Source organism: Notothenia coriiceps, unplaced genomic scaffold, assembly GCF_000735185.1.
Source record: "Notothenia coriiceps isolate Sejong01 unplaced genomic scaffold, NC01 NC01_scaffold00018253, whole genome shotgun sequence".
Classification (NCBI taxonomy): Eukaryota; Metazoa; Chordata; class Actinopteri; order Perciformes; family Nototheniidae; genus Notothenia; species Notothenia coriiceps.
Window position 1 is genome coordinate 118621 of NW_011350954.1, and position 21303 is coordinate 139923.

At 39.1% G+C, this 21303-nt stretch overlaps 2 protein-coding genes across 2 annotated transcripts in view; both read left to right on the top strand.

Annotated features, from left to right (window-relative positions):
• LOC104950978 (AP-3 complex subunit beta-2-like) overlaps positions 1-5064 on the top strand; it is a 9924-nt gene extending 4860 nt beyond the window's left edge. Inside the window, exons 7-10 of the mRNA XM_010777602.1 lie at positions 1709-1806; positions 3883-3937; positions 4047-4118; positions 5028-5064. Coding sequence (XP_010775904.1) covers positions 1709-1806; positions 3883-3937; positions 4047-4118; positions 5028-5054 — 252 coding nt within the window. The 3' untranslated portion in view covers positions 5055-5064. The remainder of the gene's footprint in view (positions 1-1708; positions 1807-3882; positions 3938-4046; positions 4119-5027) is intronic.
• A 614-nt stretch (positions 5065-5678) lies between these two features.
• Positions 5679-21303, top strand: part of LOC104950979 (thrombospondin type-1 domain-containing protein 7B-like) — a 105136-nt gene continuing 89511 nt past the window's right edge. Inside the window, exon 1 of the mRNA XM_010777603.1 lies at positions 5679-5754. Coding sequence (XP_010775905.1) covers positions 5679-5754 — 76 coding nt within the window. The remainder of the gene's footprint in view (positions 5755-21303) is intronic.

Consider the following 21303-nt stretch of genomic DNA (forward strand, 5'->3'; position numbering starts at 1 on the left):
TGGTGTTGGGATCAGGGGTCACAGGTTCAAACCCCACTGCAGTCAGCATGTCGTTGTGTCCCTGAGACACTTCACCCCAAATTGCTCCGGTGGGGATTGTCCACAGTATTGAGTATGTAAGTTGCTTTGGATAAAAGTGTCTGACAAGTGACATGTAATGATAGATCACATAATAATTAGCATAATGTGCACATGCTTACACACAAAATGGCAAAAAAGAATGCATACAGACAAAAGCAATCGATCTCCGGATCCCAGATCAAGACTATCTCTAAAGCGTGTTTCAGCTCTTTGTGGATCTGTCCGGTCCACAAATTCACTGTTCTGGTTCCCCCTCACTGCTCTAATAGTGGCAGGCAGCTGTTTGCAGTGAAACATCTGTGAAGCTAGCAACACTAAGTGCTCAGCACTAAACAACACACAGACACAGTTAGCAACAACATGGCGAACATAATGAAGCATTAAACAGCTAAAGAGCCAGAGCCCAGGAGTTAGAGGGACCTAAACAAAAAAAAAGAAAGCAAATTATTGAGTTTCATTCATGTTGAGACACTAACATGACTCCAAATGAGTTCTATCGTTGCTCCATCATTTCCAGATGTGTAAATAAGTGGAATTAAGAGTTTGCAGGTTCAGTTTAAACGGATATATGTTAATGTTGTGTTAAAAACTTTGTCAAAGTGACCAAGAAAAAAGGTATCTCAAAGCTTCTCAAAAGATTATTTTTAGATCAAAAGTGACATAAAGCTGATATGAACTTTGTTGCTCCCCTTAGCGTCTTTCAGCTCCTTGTTTTGATTATATGGCAACAGGTTCACTGTATTCTCATCAATCCTGTCAGTGTTTCAGGCATCTGTTTTCATCTAAAAAGCTGAAATAAACTCCTTAAAGAGACAGATACTTCCCTGAGGAGGCCGGAAGCAGGGCTAAAAGATCATATTGAACATTCATGAAGTAGCCAGAAACACGATTGATGATTGAGTTTAGTATGCAGATCGAGATCTTTAGAAAAAGCACAACCCTCCCCCCTGACTGCCAGATCATTTCTTGAACTTTAAATCAAAAATGTTCTTCTTCCATTTAGCTGTAAAACAGGGGGGTCAAACTCAAGGCCCGGGGGCCAAATCCGGCCCGCGACTTCATTTAATGTGGCCCCACAAGAGCTGGCAAAGAATATAATATGTTTATTATACTTTACATGCTGATTTACAGAAGCACGTTGCCCATAAACTACATGTCCCACAATGCATCTCAAATATGAATGTTGTTCAGAATTTGACTCTTTTTTATCAGAATTCGACTTTTTTGCTTCAAAATTTCATTTTCTTTTACATTTTCACATTTTTTCCAGAATTTGGCTTTTTAATAAAAATCATTTTGTTCTCACTGAAGAGACTTCCAATTATTTGCCCTATAATTCTGCTTTCAGTAGTTAATTATTAAGTTATTACCTATCCCATAATAATCCAATGCAGAGGAAATATTGTAATATAATACATATACGTTTATATATATTAAATATTTATATATGAATTTTTATATAGTCTTAAAGTTACAACCGGCCCTTGGAGTGCAACCATAATGCTGATGTGGCCCGCGATGACATTGAGTTTGACACAGCTGCTGTAAAACAAGAAAGAGGGCAACACAGTATGTGTATTTTATATTGTGCAATTGTTTTACCCTCCTTTTGTTTTCCCTGCATCAGGTGGTGATGGCTGTGGCTCAGCTGTATTTCCATCTGGCTCCTAAAGCAGAGATCGGGGTGATCGCCAAGGCCCTGGTCCGTCTGCTGAGGAGCCACAGGTGAGCTGACCATCTGAAATTAATTCTCTATTCAAATTGCAATGCTGCCTATTAATGCATCAGGCCTGTTAGAAAATTAAAAACTGTGAAATTAAAGGTGGAGAAACCAGCTCGAATGCGCTAGAATTTAAAAATACACAGCCGGAAAAAATCTGCCCCTTCCTTACACTTCTTTCTGTCATCTGGCTTTTCCAATGGGTTTTATGTTTGATTTCTGAACAATAATCTACAGTTAACACAAGCTAAAGGATGGTTTGCTTCTGACATAAGATACAACAGATAACATATCAATAAAAAAAAAGGGCATTGGCTAATAAAAGATGGATTAACATAATATTTGGGATCCTACATTGTACAATGAATTAGACTACTTAATTAGACTACAGATGTTGTCAGGGAACAATAAAAGCCATCATGCTAAAAATAAGAAACCCATTAACTCAGTGGTGATGACGTTGAAGTCCTGCGCTTGTTGTATAGTTAGCATTATGTTAGCTTATAGCAGCCATTGCTTTTATGCTTCAAAATCCTACATGTGGTGTTCAACTATTGTGAAGTATATCCTCCTAAATCCTAAAAGTTTCTCTTATTTCTGACATAACTCAAAATAAAGAATCCCTTTTAGCTTTTTGTCAAAGAAACCAACGCGATGCTAACTTCCTGTTTGATTCGCTAAATACGTCACCCTGCAGCACATTCAGCTGCGTTTATGAAACTCAGCTGAATGTGCTAGGAGAACACTATAAAGACCATCAGCAAAGTGGAAAATAGTATGAGAACAGTAGAAAAAAATGACAAGTGAGGGTAGTAAAAATAAATCTGCACCGGCCTGAAGCGAGGAGTGAAATTAAACAGGGAGCTGGGTGCGTCTGAGGTAAACATGGAGGCATAAAGCATGAGGAGCGATGGCCTCTGGGCTGTAAGTCCTCACACTGCCTCTTATTGAGCGGGGGTCCTGTGGCTGAGCGGCTGTGATGGGATCATCACTCAGAGCCGGCAAACAGCCTCTCTTTCGCACACCACCATGTGTTTGTTAACACTTTATTATTCATACAGTGCCTCAGCGCTAATCACAAACACACTGGTTTATTACCCTGAGAGATAATGCATGCACGTTTAACAAGAGTTTAAGATTTGAAATGTTATATTGGTCTTGCTTGTTTATTAGACAATCTACAAACATACCTGAGTGCAGATGTGGTGTGCATTAAGATTATTAGTTTCTGTTGACATGTTGATTTCAGTATCTGTATTGCACAAGTAAAACATATTACTTCCAGAGTTTTATCTTAATCTAAGGAATAGGATTACAAAGATTCAGACACCATGTTGATTTTCTTTAGATGTTACTGCCTGTAATGGATGCCATATGCTTTTGCAGCTGGGAGAAATGTCACATTAAATAGATCTATGATAATAAATCGGCAGTGGCTCAGTCAGTAGGGGCTTGGACTCTGAGCTGTAGGGTAGCCGGTTCAAGTCCCCGACCAGACCTAAAATACGGAGTGTGGACTGCTACTTGGAGAGGTCCCAGTTCACCTCCTGCCCTGCTGTGGTGCCCTTGAGCAAGGCACCAGACCCCCCCCTTCCCCCCCCCATTGCTCCCCGGGCGCTGTGCAATAGCTGCCCACTGCTCCTAGTACTAGACTCCTGGTACTAGGATGGGTTAAAAGCAGAGAACACATTTCACTGTGTGACCATCAAAGAGGGTTCCATCACTCCCAATTCTTCTATAATGTTATCGCAAGGTCAGTATGACCTACTGCAATTTGTCCACGTTATATTATTATGTAATATCTTTTTACTGTCTTTTCTTACGTAGAACTTATGTATTTTTATTTTAAAGCTCAGTTACATCTCCTATGAAAATCACTCTACAACAAATGTTATTAATACTCAATAATCTTTGCCTATGTATAAATATTCATTCAAATATTTCCATTGTTGTGAAGAGCTGTGGACCTGTTATGGCCACAGGATTTCAGGTAGACAGGATAAAAACAGGGATTTTATTATTTTTTCACCACAGTTTTTAACCTTATCATTAATGTCTTGTGTTGATGTCTCTCCTTACAGTGAGGTCCAGTACGTTGTTCTTCAGAATGTGGCGACAATGTCGATTAAGAGGAGGGTGAGCGACACCTGCTGCTGTCTTTTGGTTGTTTGTGTGAAACCTAAAACCAAATGCTGCAGATTCACTGAATTACATTTTCCTCTCTTCTCTCCATCGTGTGCTACAGGGGATGTTTGAGCCGTACCTGAAGAGTTTCTACATCCGCTCTACAGACCCCACGCAGATTAAAATCCTTAAGGTTATTTTCTATTCTATTTCCCTGCTGTCCCTTTTGTCGTAGTGCTGAAATAATGGAAGACTATTCATCCTTAACCTGAGGCATGGTACAGGGTGTCCGCGGGGTCTTAAAAAGTATTAAAAGTTGATAAATCAATGTAGGGAAAATTAATGCTATTAAAAAGTATTAAACAGCATTTTCAAGGTATTACATTTTGTAGCTTGTTTTCAATAAGTATATAAATTGTCCAAAGAGGTTGTATTCTACAGTCTGCCTGAATGTAATCATTGCGTAGGTGTGTAGTGTGATTCTGTGTCGTTTATTTATGGCATCCCGTTGGGTTTGACGTCATCTGAACAGGACATCGCACGCTCTCTGCTTGATAGCGCGCGAAGGTCCGTTTACGCCGGTTGTTAAACAACATCGTTATGGGGAAATGCAAGTTTGCGACCAAATGGTTGGAAGATAAGACGGAAGGACAATCAATACTGTATATAGTCAATGTGAGGTAAAGTGTGTCGCCAAGGTAACCGGTTAGAACTCAAAGTGGCAATGAGGTCTTCAAATGTATGGAAAGGGTCTTAAAAAAGGTCTTAACATGTTTGCTTCAGCCGATCCTCCTGCATACCGACCCCTGTGGGTAGATCTCAACAAAGCTGTCATCCTCCAATCATTGAAACCACACTTACACGAAGTCATAAAATCACTCGTGCCAAATCAACTCCCAGGAATACGCAATGAAGCGTTTAAAAAAATGCTACATCAATCTGAAAAGAAGGACTGTTTAAAAATGAAAGTGCAGTTTTCTGGCACAGTTTAAGAAGTACCAACATATGTAAAAGTGTTGCAGTAATTGCAAGTAAGCCCAGTTTTGTATTCCACTCTTATTAAGTTGAAATACAAACGTTTTTCTCCTGTTTGTCTTTGCAGCTGGAGTTCTCACCATCTGGCGAATGAGACGAACATTTTCCACGTCCTCCGAGACGCTTTTCAGGTACGCCAAGGCTGATGCTTTGTGAAGAACGGAGCACAAATAGATAAAGCAGCAATCAAGGTTTATATGCCAAGTAGGTTCACAGAAGTCATTTGTATTTCCTGCATATATAACGGCAGGCAGTAGGGAGAAATTAAGTTGTAAAGAATAGCTACTAATGAATTAGGGATTGGAACGATTAATCGAATATTGAAAATTATTCAGGTATTCGAATAAAGAATATGAGTTANCTGAAGAGGTGGAGGGCGCCGCGGGCACGGGATCACCGTGCCGGCACCTCTCCCTTCGTCTCACCGCCGCGGTCCCTCGTCTGCAGAAAAGCCCGTGGAGGAGCGCACGCTGCGGTGACTCTTCTCTCTACTGAGGTCTTTGAACGCACCGCGGCCCGCCCTCAGGGGAGGGGGGCCGCGCGCGCCGCCACAATGCCGTTTCTTCGAAACGGACATTATGGGAAAAAGTGGAATTATGGCCTGGGGCAAGGCTCGTGGACCAAGCTACTTATTCGGCCTTGCGCCCCAATAATCGCTCTGACCTGGTGAGGCGGGGGCATCTCTACCAATGAGCGAGTAGCCCACACACCCGCCGCCATGATCGTCATCCAGGGAGAGTACAGTCCTGGGCGGTGGACTTCCATGGACGCCGGACTCGGAAGGAATGGCGAATGTGAAATGGCACCGCCTCGGCCATATCCTGGTCCCCCAAACACTCGAAGCAGAGGTGGTGGGGGATCGGCGCCCGCTATCTTTCTTTCTCTTTCTTCCTTTCTCTCAAAAAGTACGTCTCGGACTCAGTGCTAGGCTATCACCTCCGCTCGCTGAAGAGTAAAGGATGATGGTCAGGAGGCGGGGCATCCTTTTATACGGAAGTGAGATGCGCATGCATTCAGGTAGGCCCGCCCCGGGGCCGGCTACGTCTATAGAAATCTCAGTAGTTGAATGCTTGCATGATAAGGTAGTACCCATAGAGTCCAGTAGAGGGCGGAGCCTGTGAGAGATATAACCATATGGACATGAGTTACCATTTAAAAAATTGTAAATGTATTTAGGAACCTATTAATGTGATTTTAAGTGGGGGTGGACCTCAAATCCTCTAGGGGGGTCCGGGGGCATGCGCTGTTGGAGTTAAAAGCATCAATCTGGTGCACTTTGAGGGGGAAATAAAGAGACTAGATCTATGGGAACACCTATATGAAACAGAACTGTATACATTTCAATAATCATAAAATCATGGCCATAACCAACAACATCCCATTTCCAATATGAAAAAAACACTGAAACTTGTTTATTTATTTATTTTTGGTTCATTTATAGTTGCGAGTGTGTCTGTGCTCCTGAACCAGCCTTTCCTGTCTCCCTCCTCTCCCCCCTTCTCCTCTTTGAGGCAGCAGCAAAGACTAGTTTTAGCTCTCAACAAGTTTTAAAAGTTTATCTTGCCTTTTTCCACCTACTTAACTTTTTTATTCATGCATATTTTACTAATCACTCCCCTCTCAAATGGAAATATGTGTTTACATAAATGGTGACCAAACCATTTGAGACCCACTGAGAACTTAGACTAAGTTAACTATCTAAACACTCAGAGAGTCCTTTACCTCACCTGAGCTGAGGTTATCCCGAGCTTGCGTGACACACAGAGACCAATCAAGGGCTTTGATTTATGATCTGTATGACAGGCCATGTCGGCAGGCCACATCATGTAGACAGCCAGTCACCCTCTGTGAGGCAGGCCACTTAACAGGCCAGGCCATCGGGAAACCCCCCGGTCCTCCCGATGGCCAGTCCGGGACTGGGTACAGGAGGCGTAGAGCGAGGGATCATTGCCCACAAGTAAATCAATCGCAGATGGCGTCGTGGTCACGGACGGAAAAAAAAAAATTATTGAAAAAAAAAAAAAACTAAATGGGAAATATACTTGGTCGACCGTTAATATGTCTGGGTGGCCCGCCCAAGTATAGTCTATGTGTAGGAAACCCTGAGTGGCTATTTTTTTGTAGAAGCATCTCCACTGAATTGTTCTCTTGCAAAGATGAAAAATCATTTAAATATAATGTGGCCTAGTGGTGCAGATTGCTTATATAAAGGTTAAGCTGTTACTAAAAGTGGATCAATTATTACAATCCTTGTATGAGATAATGAATTCATCCAGAAGATGATATACGTTTCCATCCCAGAGCATCGTAATAACTTATTAAATCAATACTGACATACTCATTAAGTGAAATGGAAAAAATTTAAGATAACTTAAAGTCGCTTTTCCAATCAAAATCCAATTACTAATATTAAAACAATTTCTATGTTTGCATTCTTCCAGCATGATAATATAATAAAGCTGTATACAGCAAAGTGCCATTTCTGCACGTTATCCACATATTCTTTCTCCGTCTTTCACGCTCTGACTCTGCAGTGTGGCAGATTAACTGGCTAAGAAAGAAGCCTTCCTTTGAGTGTCTTATTCACTTTGTACAAGTCTCTTCAGCAACCATTGGTGCTATTTTTGTAACGCAACGTGCAGACTGAGAAAAAAATGACTGGCCTTTCTTGGACCAGAATTGGTGGACCTTTCCCTAAATCCTAATCCCTCTCAGGTTGAGTGAAGTTTATCTTTATTTTTCTGGCTGCAAAATAAACATTGCAGCTGCCCTACAAGAAAAACATAAACACACATGCTTCAGAAAGCAGTAGCTAGAGACATATTTAAATAATACCCTTTTGCATAGTTCAAGGATCATACTGTTTTTTGTTTTTATTTTACAATAAAGTTTGCTGTCAAAATTACACTTATGGTTAAATAAGTCCAGCACTCCTTTTATCCCATGGTGTGTTGCTTCATGCATTTTAGTAAGCACATTTGATTTTTGGAAGGGGAAATGAAAATGGAGGATTGGAATGAAATCCTCTTTTAATCGTCACACACACACAGCGCCACACACCCATCCTAGTATAACAAGCAGTGGGCGGCAGCTATTATTATTTCTTATTTAAGATGTCAGTTTTCTTTCCTGCCCTTTCAACCCACATTGAGTGATGTTATAGCCTCTCTGTTGTCACAGCTAGTCACCAAGTTAATGTTAACCTCCTCTCCCAACCCTGTTTCCTACAAAGCTATGTCTCCATTCAACTTGACATCATTGCCTATTACGTTCAGAGGGAAACACATAAGTCATTAAGTCAATGTGAAGATTAAAAAAAGAGAAGAAGCAAATACTTGGTTATGGTTTACATCAATTGGTTAGATTTATTCAAGTAAAAGATTTAGCTTGCAAACAGAACCACATTTGAGGTAATTACCCTACAAATAGTCTACAGAGTTATATAATGATTATTCATCTTTTCCCCTTTTTTGCAGAATCATTTTGTTTCCTCATGGCCTGAAGCAGTAACCACTGAAATCAATTATAGAGCATGTTAATACTGAATAGTAGGTAAAGGTTATATATCGATGATCAAAATAGAAAGGATTGAATGAATAGAGAAAATGGAACAGCCACCCAAGGTCACGCATACAATCAATCCAGTGTACAAATCAGAAAAAAGCTTTGAGATCATAAAAGTGCTTAAGAAAACAAGTGAGCTGAGGATGCTCTTTGCAAAGACCTTATATGAGGTTCTTCTAAAGTCATGAAGAAACATCAGGAGAAGCATTATTTCAATCACAATCCTTTTTCTCTTGTTGCCGTGAGTATCACACATGGCAGCCAATCATCTACCAGTACATCCATAAATGTTAGCTTTCATTCAGACACTTATCTTCCCAAATTATTGTGTATTCTTTAAAAGCCTGCGAGGAATGAAGACAATTCCTATCAAATGCTCACCCACTCAGCGAAGAACCTAATCACAGCTGCCAAAACATTGTCTGTCTGTGTACTAGATACAGGAGTAGGCACTTATTCCCTTTCATGCGACAGCCGCATAAGTGTATGTGTGGTGAGGCACAAATTGCATTCTATCATCTCCATTTCCTGCTCATCAGCCCTGTGGAGCGCCAACACTTGTGAGTGACAGCAGCTTTCTTGTTGTTGAGCTAACAGCACTGCCTTCTTTGCAGTGCACATGACAGCCTGTCAGATCTGGGTCAGTCATTGTTTGTAAATCATATTTATTTTCTTTGGTGGAGGAACTGACAGGTGGATTTTTATGGTAGCGCCACTATTTTCCTTTCATTAAAACTCACCCAAGATTCTTCTCAGTATAAAGTATTCACCTCCCAAGACTTTGTAATATATCTTAATGAATAATTCATTATGTATAGTATCGTCTTTCTTTTATATATGTAAATATATGTATTTTTCCAGCTAGTTTTTGGTATTATCTTATTATATTGTTTGTACTCATATTATGCAATCTTATTGAAATGCATTCTGGATCTACTCATCCTCCATTGTACTCTGACATTTATTGTGTTTTATCATCTTATGGAAATGTACACTTTAGAACCAAATTTTGTATGATTAGAATTAGATATTTACATTCAAATATATAAATAGAATTATTGTCTTTTGAAACCTGATTACGTGAAGGCACACCTGATAGCAATCGAGCAAAAAGAAAACCAGATAAAGCATCATACAAAATGTGTAGTTTTTGTTAAATCTGTTCATAAAATGGTGTCTATTCTCGATCCCTGTATCACTGGAACTTAGATTTTATCCAATGTTCTTCCCCCGGGTTTCTTATTTTAACCCTGTTGTCCATTGGCTCATGCATACACACGGGATAAATAGTCTATTCAAATTAAGAAACCAGTGAGGGGAAATGTAACGGCTGTATTGAGACCACAGCCATCCCCCACACTGCCAAAGTGAACTGGATCAATACAAGGTTAGGGTTTAATCCCTGGAACACCCATCAATCAATACAGGAAGTCACCCATTTGAGTGCCTTTCTACATGGAACCATGATTCCCAGTAACAGACACGGGGCGGCCTACTCCCTTCTCCTCTGCTCTCCTCTGCTCTCCTTTCCTTCCACGGCTTCACTCTGATAATCCGGCTACAGACTCCAGTCCAGTCTCTCAGGCGGCCTTTTTTCTATTGTCCTGCACTCTTATCTCTCTGCACAATACTCGCGCCTCCCTTAAAGCACAAAGCGCCAACTTGCTTCCCCTCACCCCTCAAAATGTGAACTTTGAGCTCTGACGCAGTGGAGCTTAGACGTTTTATGAAAGAGACTTTGAAGTAGAAGTTGGTGTGCGTGTTTGTGTGCTGTCCTTGCCTATAGCACATGTCTTTGTGTTGTTTCATGGATCTGAATAGATCGACAATCTGAGTGTTTGTTAGGGCCCTTAAATATTACAAATAAATAAACTATTTTGAATGTCTGTGCATAGAAGACCTCTGTTAAAGTGTATTTTCAATTAGGTGAAAATACGTGTCTTATCCACCAAACGGCTTTGGATTGATAATGTCAAACATGCACATGTTGTATGGAGCACATTGATGAACAATAATTCAGCGCATAGCAATTGGCTCATTGTTTTAAACATGGAGATAGCACAGCATGAGATAGAAACATAGCTGTGCGTGTCGAGGTTATTAGCGCTGCTGACAGTGTTGATGGGTTTGGAAAGGTCAGTGAGCAAAGTGAACATAATGTTCTGACATTTAGAACTTAGAGTGCAAAAGATAATAATGATGTTTTTGATGACTCAAAATACGCAAATTGGTGAATGAACAAAAGTCTTGTCTTAGAATCTGCAAAGCATTGTTTGATGATTCACTATTTAAGTCGGAGTTTGTTTTGTTTGTGGCTTTTTTTGTGGCCCGTCTTGCGCTGGTTGACTTGTTATGGCAGCCTTGTTTACATACGCTCTATTTTCTAATCTTTGCAATGTCTCGACTGGGCCTTGATCTAAAAATGTGCTGCATTTAGAGAGAAAATTCTAAACTATCCGTAGAAAAAAAATCAATGAAGGCCTTTTGTTAATTGTTATTATTGTGTTGATGTTCACAAAGAAAATAGCTACATGTTGTGTCAAGTTACGATAAGTTTCCAGCTCTCTTTAATACACCGTGAAACCTCTTCCTCCTGCAACATGCTGGAACATTTGACTTTTCTTTTTCTACTTCGTTTTTTGTGAAGACTTCACATCGTCACAACTTATCACAAGAACCAGGCTTTTAATTTCACCCATGGTTTCCCTCTCCTCCACATTTCCTCTGTATAATTGACTGTTTGCAGGTTTCAGCCATCTCTGGACATCTTCTGCAGGCTAGGCAGGTATTACACCCCCCTCAACCCCACCCCCTCTCTCTCTCTCTCTCTCTCTCTCTCACNTAGTGCTAATAGTGCTAGCGGGCTTCAGCCGCGCCGTGTGTAAATGTGACCTGAGCGAAGGCTCGCAGGCAGGTTAGCTGCTGCGTACGGGTAATATGTTTTGTTTACCTGGGTGCAGTCTTGCAGGCACATCGCCTTGTCTTTTTTTTGTTTATTAACACCAAATTATTGAAAAGTATCGATAAGAGTATCGAAAAATACCGATACCGATAAGCAGTACCGGGACCGGTATCGATAAAATCCTAACGATACCCATCCCTATTTAAGATGCTAGCTGATAAGCTAATCACTTATTGGCTCTACTTAGATTCAAAGACACATTTCAATCTTCTCAGCTAGACACTTCCTTCTGCGTTGTTATTAGACAAAATGTTTTTTTCTTTGACACTTTGTTGTTTATGACATTCATTCTGATAGTTGAAATCAATCAATCATTTGATTTGCTCTGGTTGTTTGATTATTTTCAATATCTGATATTTCTCCCTTTGTATTATGCTGGCATAGCAACTGGAGATTGGTTGTGCTGGTTGATCTTGTCAGAAGTAGTATTTAAAACAAAAAGTTGTCTAGTAACATGTGTTTAATGCTTAATGTGCCTTCTCCCTCCTCTTTTCTTATTCCCAATTTCTCTCTGTGGAAATCTCTCATTTTTTTCTCTCATGTGATTTACTGATGGATCTGTCATGAAGAACACTAAAATGTCACATTTATCTAAATTCCAAAAACATTAAGCACAAGCACACACACACACACACACACACACACACACACACACACACACACACACACACACACACACACACACACACACACACACACACACACACACACACACACCAGGCTGACCATTTACATCCAGTTTGTATTGCTCAATTCAGTTCACAGTGAGCAAACTGGGAGAAGCTTCACAGCCAATTCCCTAAGTACCCCTACTGTGTGTGATGTGTGTGTATGACTGCTTGCTAATGGGAATATGGCAGTGGTTTGAATTTGCCAGCAAGCCTCTTCATTTGGGTTATAATGATGCCAATAGAGAGACAGATAAAAAGACTCAGAGAGAGTGAACGACAGATACAGAGACCTTCAGTTTCAGTTCTTCAGTAAAAGTGCCAAGATTGATCGGCCGCTGTTTGCTATTGGGTGAAGTTCAGAGGAAATATTTGATCGGGAGATAGGCATTGATGCTTTTAGTTGCATATCTGCAGTAAGTAATCAACAACATAGGCTTTTTGCAATTCTTTTTCGAGTAAACTATTGATTGAGTGGACAGAGCCAATTTTCCCCCTAAAAATGCTACATTTTGGATAGCTAGTTAATTGTTGCTGTTAGCAACCGTTGGGCAGCAGAATCCTGCTTTGTTAAGTAACATAACTAACAACTATCTATTTATTAAAAGGTGATATTTAAACAGCAATATGCCTACTATTTTAGACTAAGCACTAATTCTGAGCAGCTTAAAATACAAAATGAAGCAAAGCAAATATATGAATGTTTATCCTATGAAATTGAAATGTGTTACTGTGCAAATAACCATTGTAATCGACAGCTAATACAGAATAATAAAAACCATAATACTTAAACAATCGGTGTTGGCTGAGACGGCGAGACGGCAATAAAGTTGTGCAGCGTCGATGAATTATTAAAGGCCAACCAAGAAGTTAGCATAGCAAACGCTCCAAAAAGCAATATGATTTTTCCATTGGATTTTAAAATATTCCGGAAAATAATCTTTGTGGCAAGCAGTCATAGCAGTTACTCGTTTTGCTCAACAGCAAAATGTCCACATATTGAAAACACTTTTATAATAGATGAAGCGTAGATGCTATTGCTAGAATCAACAAAGCTAACGTTAGGCTATGCAAGAACTACATCACGGTTACCACTGCTAAGCTAAAGCTAAACCACGGCAAACACGGCTAATGTTTACCGTAATGAAGTGTAGTAGTCTCATGAGGCACTTGTTAGCTACCGTCGTTTTTAAGCTACACATACGCTTCAGACATTGAGAGTGCAGCATTTGTTCACTTTATTTTACTTTATATTTATCCAAAAACGCATTTAATCTCGTAAGCTTGTGTTATACCAAATATCTTACTTCAGGCTTACCAACACACACAAAAACAACGCATTTTAGAACTCATTCTTGAACCACTCTATTGGTATCTGGTGCAAAATGACATTGATTGGGGAATCTCTACTTTTTAGTAAAGCTCTTGACAGATGGGAGTGAGAAAGCATCTGTAATACAGAGTGGCTCTACCTTTATTCATACTTCTAACATACACATGAGTGTGCACACACACACACACACACACACACACACACACACACACACACACACACACACACACACACACACACACACACACACACAGCAATTTGTTACTTCCCTTGTAAGAATGAATATTGCCTCCGCACAATTCCCATGGTTAAGTCTGAATACATTTCACACACACACACACAGGCATGTGATAGGTCTCAGTTTTGGCACAGAGCCCTGTCTCTGGGTTATAATAACTGAGATGTTTCGACATGAGACAGAAGGAATCAGCGCGCCGTCATACATAATGCACATGATGAAAAATCAACAAATCATAAACACACATGCAAAACAAAGCTTTATTCTCCTAACCTATATTCACCTCAATGAAGAGATGGGGGCTTAATTTACAGCCACTTTTATGGATGAATACCCTGGAAAAATGTCCACTGGATATTATAGATTCATAGCACTGATTAAAAGTATTCTTTGAATGTATTTAATAGAAAATGACTTATGTGTCATTTAACATGTTACGTTTTGTTTTGTATCAGCCAATATCTTTTTTCATCCTTCCATCCTAGACAAATAAAACAAAGAAATCAAGAGGCATGTCAACAATTTGTACTCATGAGGAGACTATAATTCTGAGAAAAACAACCCTGATGGTGCCATAATGTGTGGTGTTATGGTTTGTTCATTATCTACTTCATATGCGGAACAGAAAGCTTGTCTTACAAAATGGAGCTATGGAGCATACCAGTCAGGAAGTTGGAATTGAAAGTTACAAATGTTGATCTTGGAATGTTACTAAGCACATTTACTCAAGTACTGTACCTTATCCAAAAACCACGAGTATTTTCAAATAATGCTACTCTTTACTTTAACTCCACTAGATTTTGTAGATAAATCTTGTACTTTTTATACCAAAACAATAAATAAACACTGAATCAAATCAAATGCTTACATTATAAGACAAAGAGACATTATGAGGTATTTGGGCAACAATGTTAGAATCTTGTATTCCTGTAAGTCACCATCTTTAGTGAGACGAGTGTTACTCCGCCCTGTTGCACACAACTATTTCAGACCATTTGGTTTTCCCTTATTTCTCTCAATACTATTACAAATACAGATACTATGGATGACAATAATAGGAAGCAACAATACATTTTATTTGAATCGATTACAAATAATGTTTTCTCCTAGTTATACTCCTGTCACATTTGATGAAATGTAGGTATAGAAGGGTTCAAACATAGAGCTATAGTTATAATTCCAGAGCTGTTTTGAATATGCACCAAACTTATTATATTCCATTGCCGACCCAAAATGCACATTCACAACATGATCGTCACTTTTTCTGCCATTTTGTTACCATCAATAGCGGCCAGATTTCACACAAGATTCCAGTCGCCTCTGAACGCCAAACTGGACCAATTATTGGCTGAATTCTATCGTGTTATCCCCTGCTTTAAATTCCCACTGGACAGCAAGTTTGTTCAGTTTTGTCATTTGTCCGAGGAAGGTGTTTGATGATTTATTTTCTTGCAAAGTCGTGCCTCACATTCAGTCACGGTTACACACAACCGCCAAGCAGATTTCAAACTCAAAGGGTTGGTAAAATGTACCAGGCTTTTTTTCTTCACAAAACTGTGTCTCAGGACTTCTTAACATTTAACAACCTATTCAGGGACGTGCAGACATTTTTGGGGGCGGGTGCTCAAGTGAGAAAAAGGGCACTTCCCATAATCATTTATAAAAAAGTGTTTTAAAACAAAAAGTTAAATATAGTTGCACATCTCTGACTTACTGACCAATTTATTTGAATACCCTCAAACTCACGCAATTGTTTAATACTCAACAGAATCCTACAAAATAATCAGCTAACACAGAGACAATGGTCTTCTTTAGTATTCATTCACTAAGCATAGACAACAAACTACAACATTACATTACATTACATTGCATTTAGCTGACGCTTTTATTCAAAGCGACTTACAATAAGTGCATTCGACCAACAAGATACAAACTTGAAGAAAACAGAATCATATAAGTACATCAGGTTTCATAGAGCTTAAACATTTCAAGTGCTACTCAACTGGCTTTAGATAAGCCAGTCCTTTATTAGTATAAGTGCTTTATACCCTTAGACCCTTTATAAGTACTACAAAAATATGTTATGACCAACACTATCACACCACTTTCTGGTTTAGAATACTTACATGCATTACTTTTAATGAGGCCATGAAACAATGTAATCAGTGAGACAAGTAAATGCAGTGTTTATTGTATGACTTAAATCTAGCAGCAAAGAAAATACGGTTTGAGCAAAGTCTTGGCTACCTGCCTTCATAGCAAAAGGAACTGACAGACGCAAGCTAGTTACAATTTCAAGCTGTGCTTATAGTTTGCAGGCTTTGTATGCAAACAAAGCATTCTTTGAAATGAATGTTGGATCAGATGTCATCTTGTCTATTGTGACAGGGTTATACTGTATGAAGCTGCAGCAAATACAATGAAAGTGTACCACATCTAATGCCAAGTTTGTAAGGAATACAGCCAAGTACACATACACATATTTACTGAAATATCCTAATGGTTTTATTTACAGCTGTGTGATGGTGTATTTTTCTAAGAAGAGCCGCGGTGATGATCAGTTTAATAATTTCACCTTTGTGCCCCTACACCTGGGTGCAAGGGTCGTTGTTACAGGCCTTTTTTTTATGGCCCTTGGTTCTTTTCAGCCCGCTTCAAAAGTCCACCTGTTGATATGATTTGCTCTCCACTGGAGATCCCTTGGTAGATCATTATTTTATTATATTCCAGCCTGCAGCAGTAGGCTGTGTGAGGTATTCTCTTTACTCATTTGCAGTGCCACTAAATACAGTTTCCTTGCTCTTTTGCATCTAATTAGGACAGGCTGGGTGCCTCTAAACAATGAGATAATGACTGGCACTTGGTTTCTTGTGCTGTTGCTGAGTGCCTCCTGGCCAAGTGCCAGTGCCTTGGAAAGGGAATAACTCCATAAACAACTGTGGTACAGTTACAAGTGCCAGGGCATGCTCATCGGTTATACACTTCACCAACAACAAATATATATATATATTTTTTAAAGTCTGATGTTGTTTTGACCAAAGAATGTCACCTGAGCGTCTAAACTCAACCGCTAGACTGCTCTTCTTTGCAGGACCATTTTAATTTTTCTATAACACGTGTATTTTTATTGACAGCAAACTCAATGTTTAAGCAGTTTGTATATCCAGTGTTGGAAAGAAACGTATAAAAAAACGGCAATGAGAATAGACACATTTGCATATTCCTTCATGTTTAAGTTTGAGCTATGTAGCATTAAAACACATTTGTTTGAAATTCAAAGAAATACAGTCGTGCATTTTGAAGTTTCAAAACGCATGATTGACAGTTACAATTGAGTATCACACAGTGACAAATTGTACTCAATTGATCTCATGACACATAATTAGCTTCAGTAATTTTGGCTAATCAAGGGTCATTTTGGTAAGAGATTTGCCATTCATAGACTTTCTACATGCACAACGGTTTTTGTTGTGAATGAAGTGGGTTTAATGGTGGATAGCAGAAGAATGCAAGGTTACTCTCATGAAAAGTGAAGCAATCTTCCAACCAAGCCATGCCAACCTCGATTAATGACATGGGAATATGAGAATGAGACCCTGTGGAGCCGCTATTTCCTTTGAAATCCTTATATTTTCTTTTGTGTGGACAAATATTTTTTCTTTTGTATGCCTAAAGAATATTGAAATATAAATGTCTGCATGAACAGCAAGAGCCATACAAGCAACACTGTAAACTGACTGTGCTAATTCTTTCCTCTGGAATACGGCAGTTGTTGGCAAGTGTTTTCTAAGAGCGTATTGAATGTCTGGTAATCAATACTCACTTTCCCCTCCTACAGGTTTTACAGTATATACCTTTTGGAAGTGTAAAAAATAGGATTACAAATATTAAGATTATATCCTTTTAAAGGTTGGACATTTTGATGGGAAGAGTCTCATAGATCCATGCACTCACAACAAAACACTATTTATATTTTTAGCTTTGGGATCAATCACACCAAAATGAAATTATTATTTTACAGTATTAAATGCTAATAATGATCCCAGGTTCTATCCTTCATCAACAGACTTTTGCCATAGGAAATGTTAATCAAATTATGAAGATATTTAATTGCCATTGACTTTCATTGGCTCTGTGTCATTCTTTTACAGCCCAATCAGTTCAGCAGCAGTATACAGCCAGGATGGCTGTTTCCAGTACATAGACCAGGTTCTAATTGATTAATCACACATGCATGATGTGATAAAATATAAGTGACAGATATAGATCTTAATTAGGGATAGGGTTTATTAACTGGCATGCAGAGCAAGCCAGAACAAATATACCCTTTTATATGGACTTAACATTTGTTCTGGTATAAAATTAGTTGCCTTTACATTTTCATCATCCACAGGCTCTATACAAACCACTAGACATTGACAACCCCAAAGTAAAACAAGCATTCTGTATTCAATTCAATTACATCTTGAGAACTAGTCACACACTTTGTAACCTTGGTGAGGAGCACCTTTTCAAAGCTTTGGTCAAACAGGCAACATCCTAAACAAACACCTGCCCGCTGCCTTCATTGACAACATCTGCTGTACGAACTGTGAAATATTTAAAGTTAACAAATGGCCTATCGCACAGTTCGAACACAACCCAGGAATATTTTAACATCATCAAAGATGAAGTGGATACGACCTCATGTCCTTGACTAGCAAATTAGCAAGTCAGTTCATACAAACAGCATTCAGAATACAGTATGAGACTGTTATAAGAGTCCTGTTTGTGTGATACAAACATAGAAGGGGGAACCTATTAGGAAACCAAAACACGATGTTGTTTTCATCCGATTGTTTAACAAAGGCACAGACAAGGTGTGTGACTGTGTTTTTGTTTGTAAAAGCGCTCTCACACACAAATACACACACTGCAGCAGCTACATTATACAGTGTGATAAGCTCCTAGCTTCCAAAAAGTCTCCACAAACAGTTGTAAGTAAGTAAAACTTGATTTATATAGCACCCTTCTCAACACGAATGTACAAAGTGCTTTACAGTATAGTACACAATACACAATTCAAAGTACAGCTATAAAATGTAGAATAAAAGGCATAAAACACTGCAGGTAAAACCTAGGATAAAACACCAATGAAAAACAGCTACTAACTCACCTCCTCCGGCGACCCAAAGGCCTGTCGGAAAAGGTGAGTCTTTAGCTGCCAGACAGAGGCTCTTAGTTTCTGGGGGAGTTCATTCCAAAGCCTTGGGGCCACCGCCTCAAAGGCACAGTCTTTTAACCTGGTTCGGGTCACCCTTAGGAGGCCTTGCTCAGAGGACCTTGGGCCCGGGTTGTGTTGTGAGGGTGGATAAGGTCGTTAATGTAGGTTGGGGCTTGGCCATGGACAGCTCTATATGTGAAAAGTTATATATTGATAGTACTACAAGCGCCATTATAACTGGTTGATTCAATGCATGTTTTGCTTTTTCCAGATAAGTAAATCCCATTTTCACATAGAAAACATACAACTAACATGCCAACAAACTTTGCAAATTATTATAGAAAAAAAGACAAGCTCAAGTGTGACTGTGGGTTTGGATATTTTTAACGCCATTATGTAACAAATTCCCAGTGTTGGAAAGTAATAACTCTAATACCATTATTATAAACTATAAACCAACGACTAAGTACATTTTAGAGAGTTATTCTTTATTAAAGAAAAAGTAACTGGAAATACAAGGGGTTACATATTGTTTACATTTCTAATCAAGTTTAATTAAGTATGTCTTTATTAAAAGTCTTTTGACCTCTAAATAATAGAATGCTGACTTGCATTTTTACTTTACGAATATGTTGCACCAATATCGGCATGTGATTCTGAGTTCAAATTGGCTCTTAATATATGATCTTTTACAGGGTGATTTGTAGGGGTGCACCGAATGGGAAATTCTTGGCTGAAACCGATACCGAAAATAGGAAACGGTTGGCCGAAAACCGAATGCCGAAAGGCCGAAAATGATTAATAGAAATATATATATATATATAATGTATACATTTTTTACCAATGGTGTTCAGCTACCTGATTATGGAAAAATACATGATTATGGCAAAACTTAACTTAAATAATAATCACTATTATGGGTCCATAAAACATTTATTCAGCACTTTTTGAATGCATACAGTGGCATTAATTCCCCAAGTCAATGCCATTTTTCTTTCCCTGTAGGATAACTACAACAAAGTGCATTCAGAAACAAAGCCAAGTTGGCTTTAAAATAAACATCTAGGCAGTAGGCCACAACAAACTAGTGTAAATAAAAGACTGTAAGCAGCCAGGCTTTCAACACAGAACAAAGCCACCTATAGTGGCATGCATACAAATGTTTGCAAACGGATACATCCACATAATTGTAACTATTTACAAATGAAAATTACCAATGAATTTTCAAGAATGCTGTAAATAAGGGCTGTCTGTCCTTCATAAGCAATAGTACGTAAACATTGTATAAAGATACATAAGTGAAAATGATTACAAAATCCACAATCACTTACAAATTAAATTACAATTTTCAAGAATCTGGCAATAAGGTGGTCTGTCCTCATAGCAATGTAAACAACATTTGTATCATTTTAGATAACCGAAAGTACAATATATTTGAACACTGTGCGCTGTCCATTTCCCCTAATGAACCTTAGATTGTGAATTATAACTCACATGAAAATTGTTCAGGAAAAGTGGGTATCAGAGTAAGACATGAGAACTAGAATAAGCCCCTTTAGAAATAGCCAGCCTTGTCTACTTATTAAAGGAAAGTGGAGGTGTTCTTTTTAATTGAACAGTAGCTCTCTGCTTTAATCAAGCCATAAGTCTGTCTCTTTTCATCAAGCAGCATGAGAAGCAGCGCTTGGAACAGTCTCTTCGCTGTCCCAGTGGAAGTAATCCCGAAAGTGGTGAAAGTCTTGCAGTTTACAACGCCCCTCGAGAAAATGTCCAGCTGAACACCGTTTTTACAATCGCAATCCGCGCCTCTTTCTCTGATGTTATTGAAATATCTCCAAGCGGCATACATGTTGGCTGTGAGCAGCCGCGAGCATTGGTCGCGCGCCGTGCCTTTTGTTCGCCGGTTTATTGATTTACGTCATCACAACCACACGTTACTTACCACGTAATCCAGCTTTTCTTGACTGGCCCGAAACCCGAAAGGGCCTTTTTTTAACCATTTCCGGCCGAATAATTTTCGGCGGCCGAAAATTTATTCCGGTGGGCATCCCTAGTGATTTTGTAACTGGAAGATTATCTGAACTGGTGACATCATTTTATGAGATTATTAAGAGGCTAATTTCCTACAATAAATCAGCCAAGGTTCCCAAAATAAGCATAGTAAAGGCTCTACAATTATTATCTGAATTTTAGGTCGTTGGACACATATGGGGGCATCAGACCCACCTTTACACCCACACACTGGCAACCTCCTTCCCCCTCTCCTCTCCAAGTGAGTTCTTACCCTCATTACCCTCTGCCCGTCCCTAACCACCTGTCCTCTGGACCCTATCCCTTTCAAGACTCCTCAACATATCGCTCCTGATATTCACTTA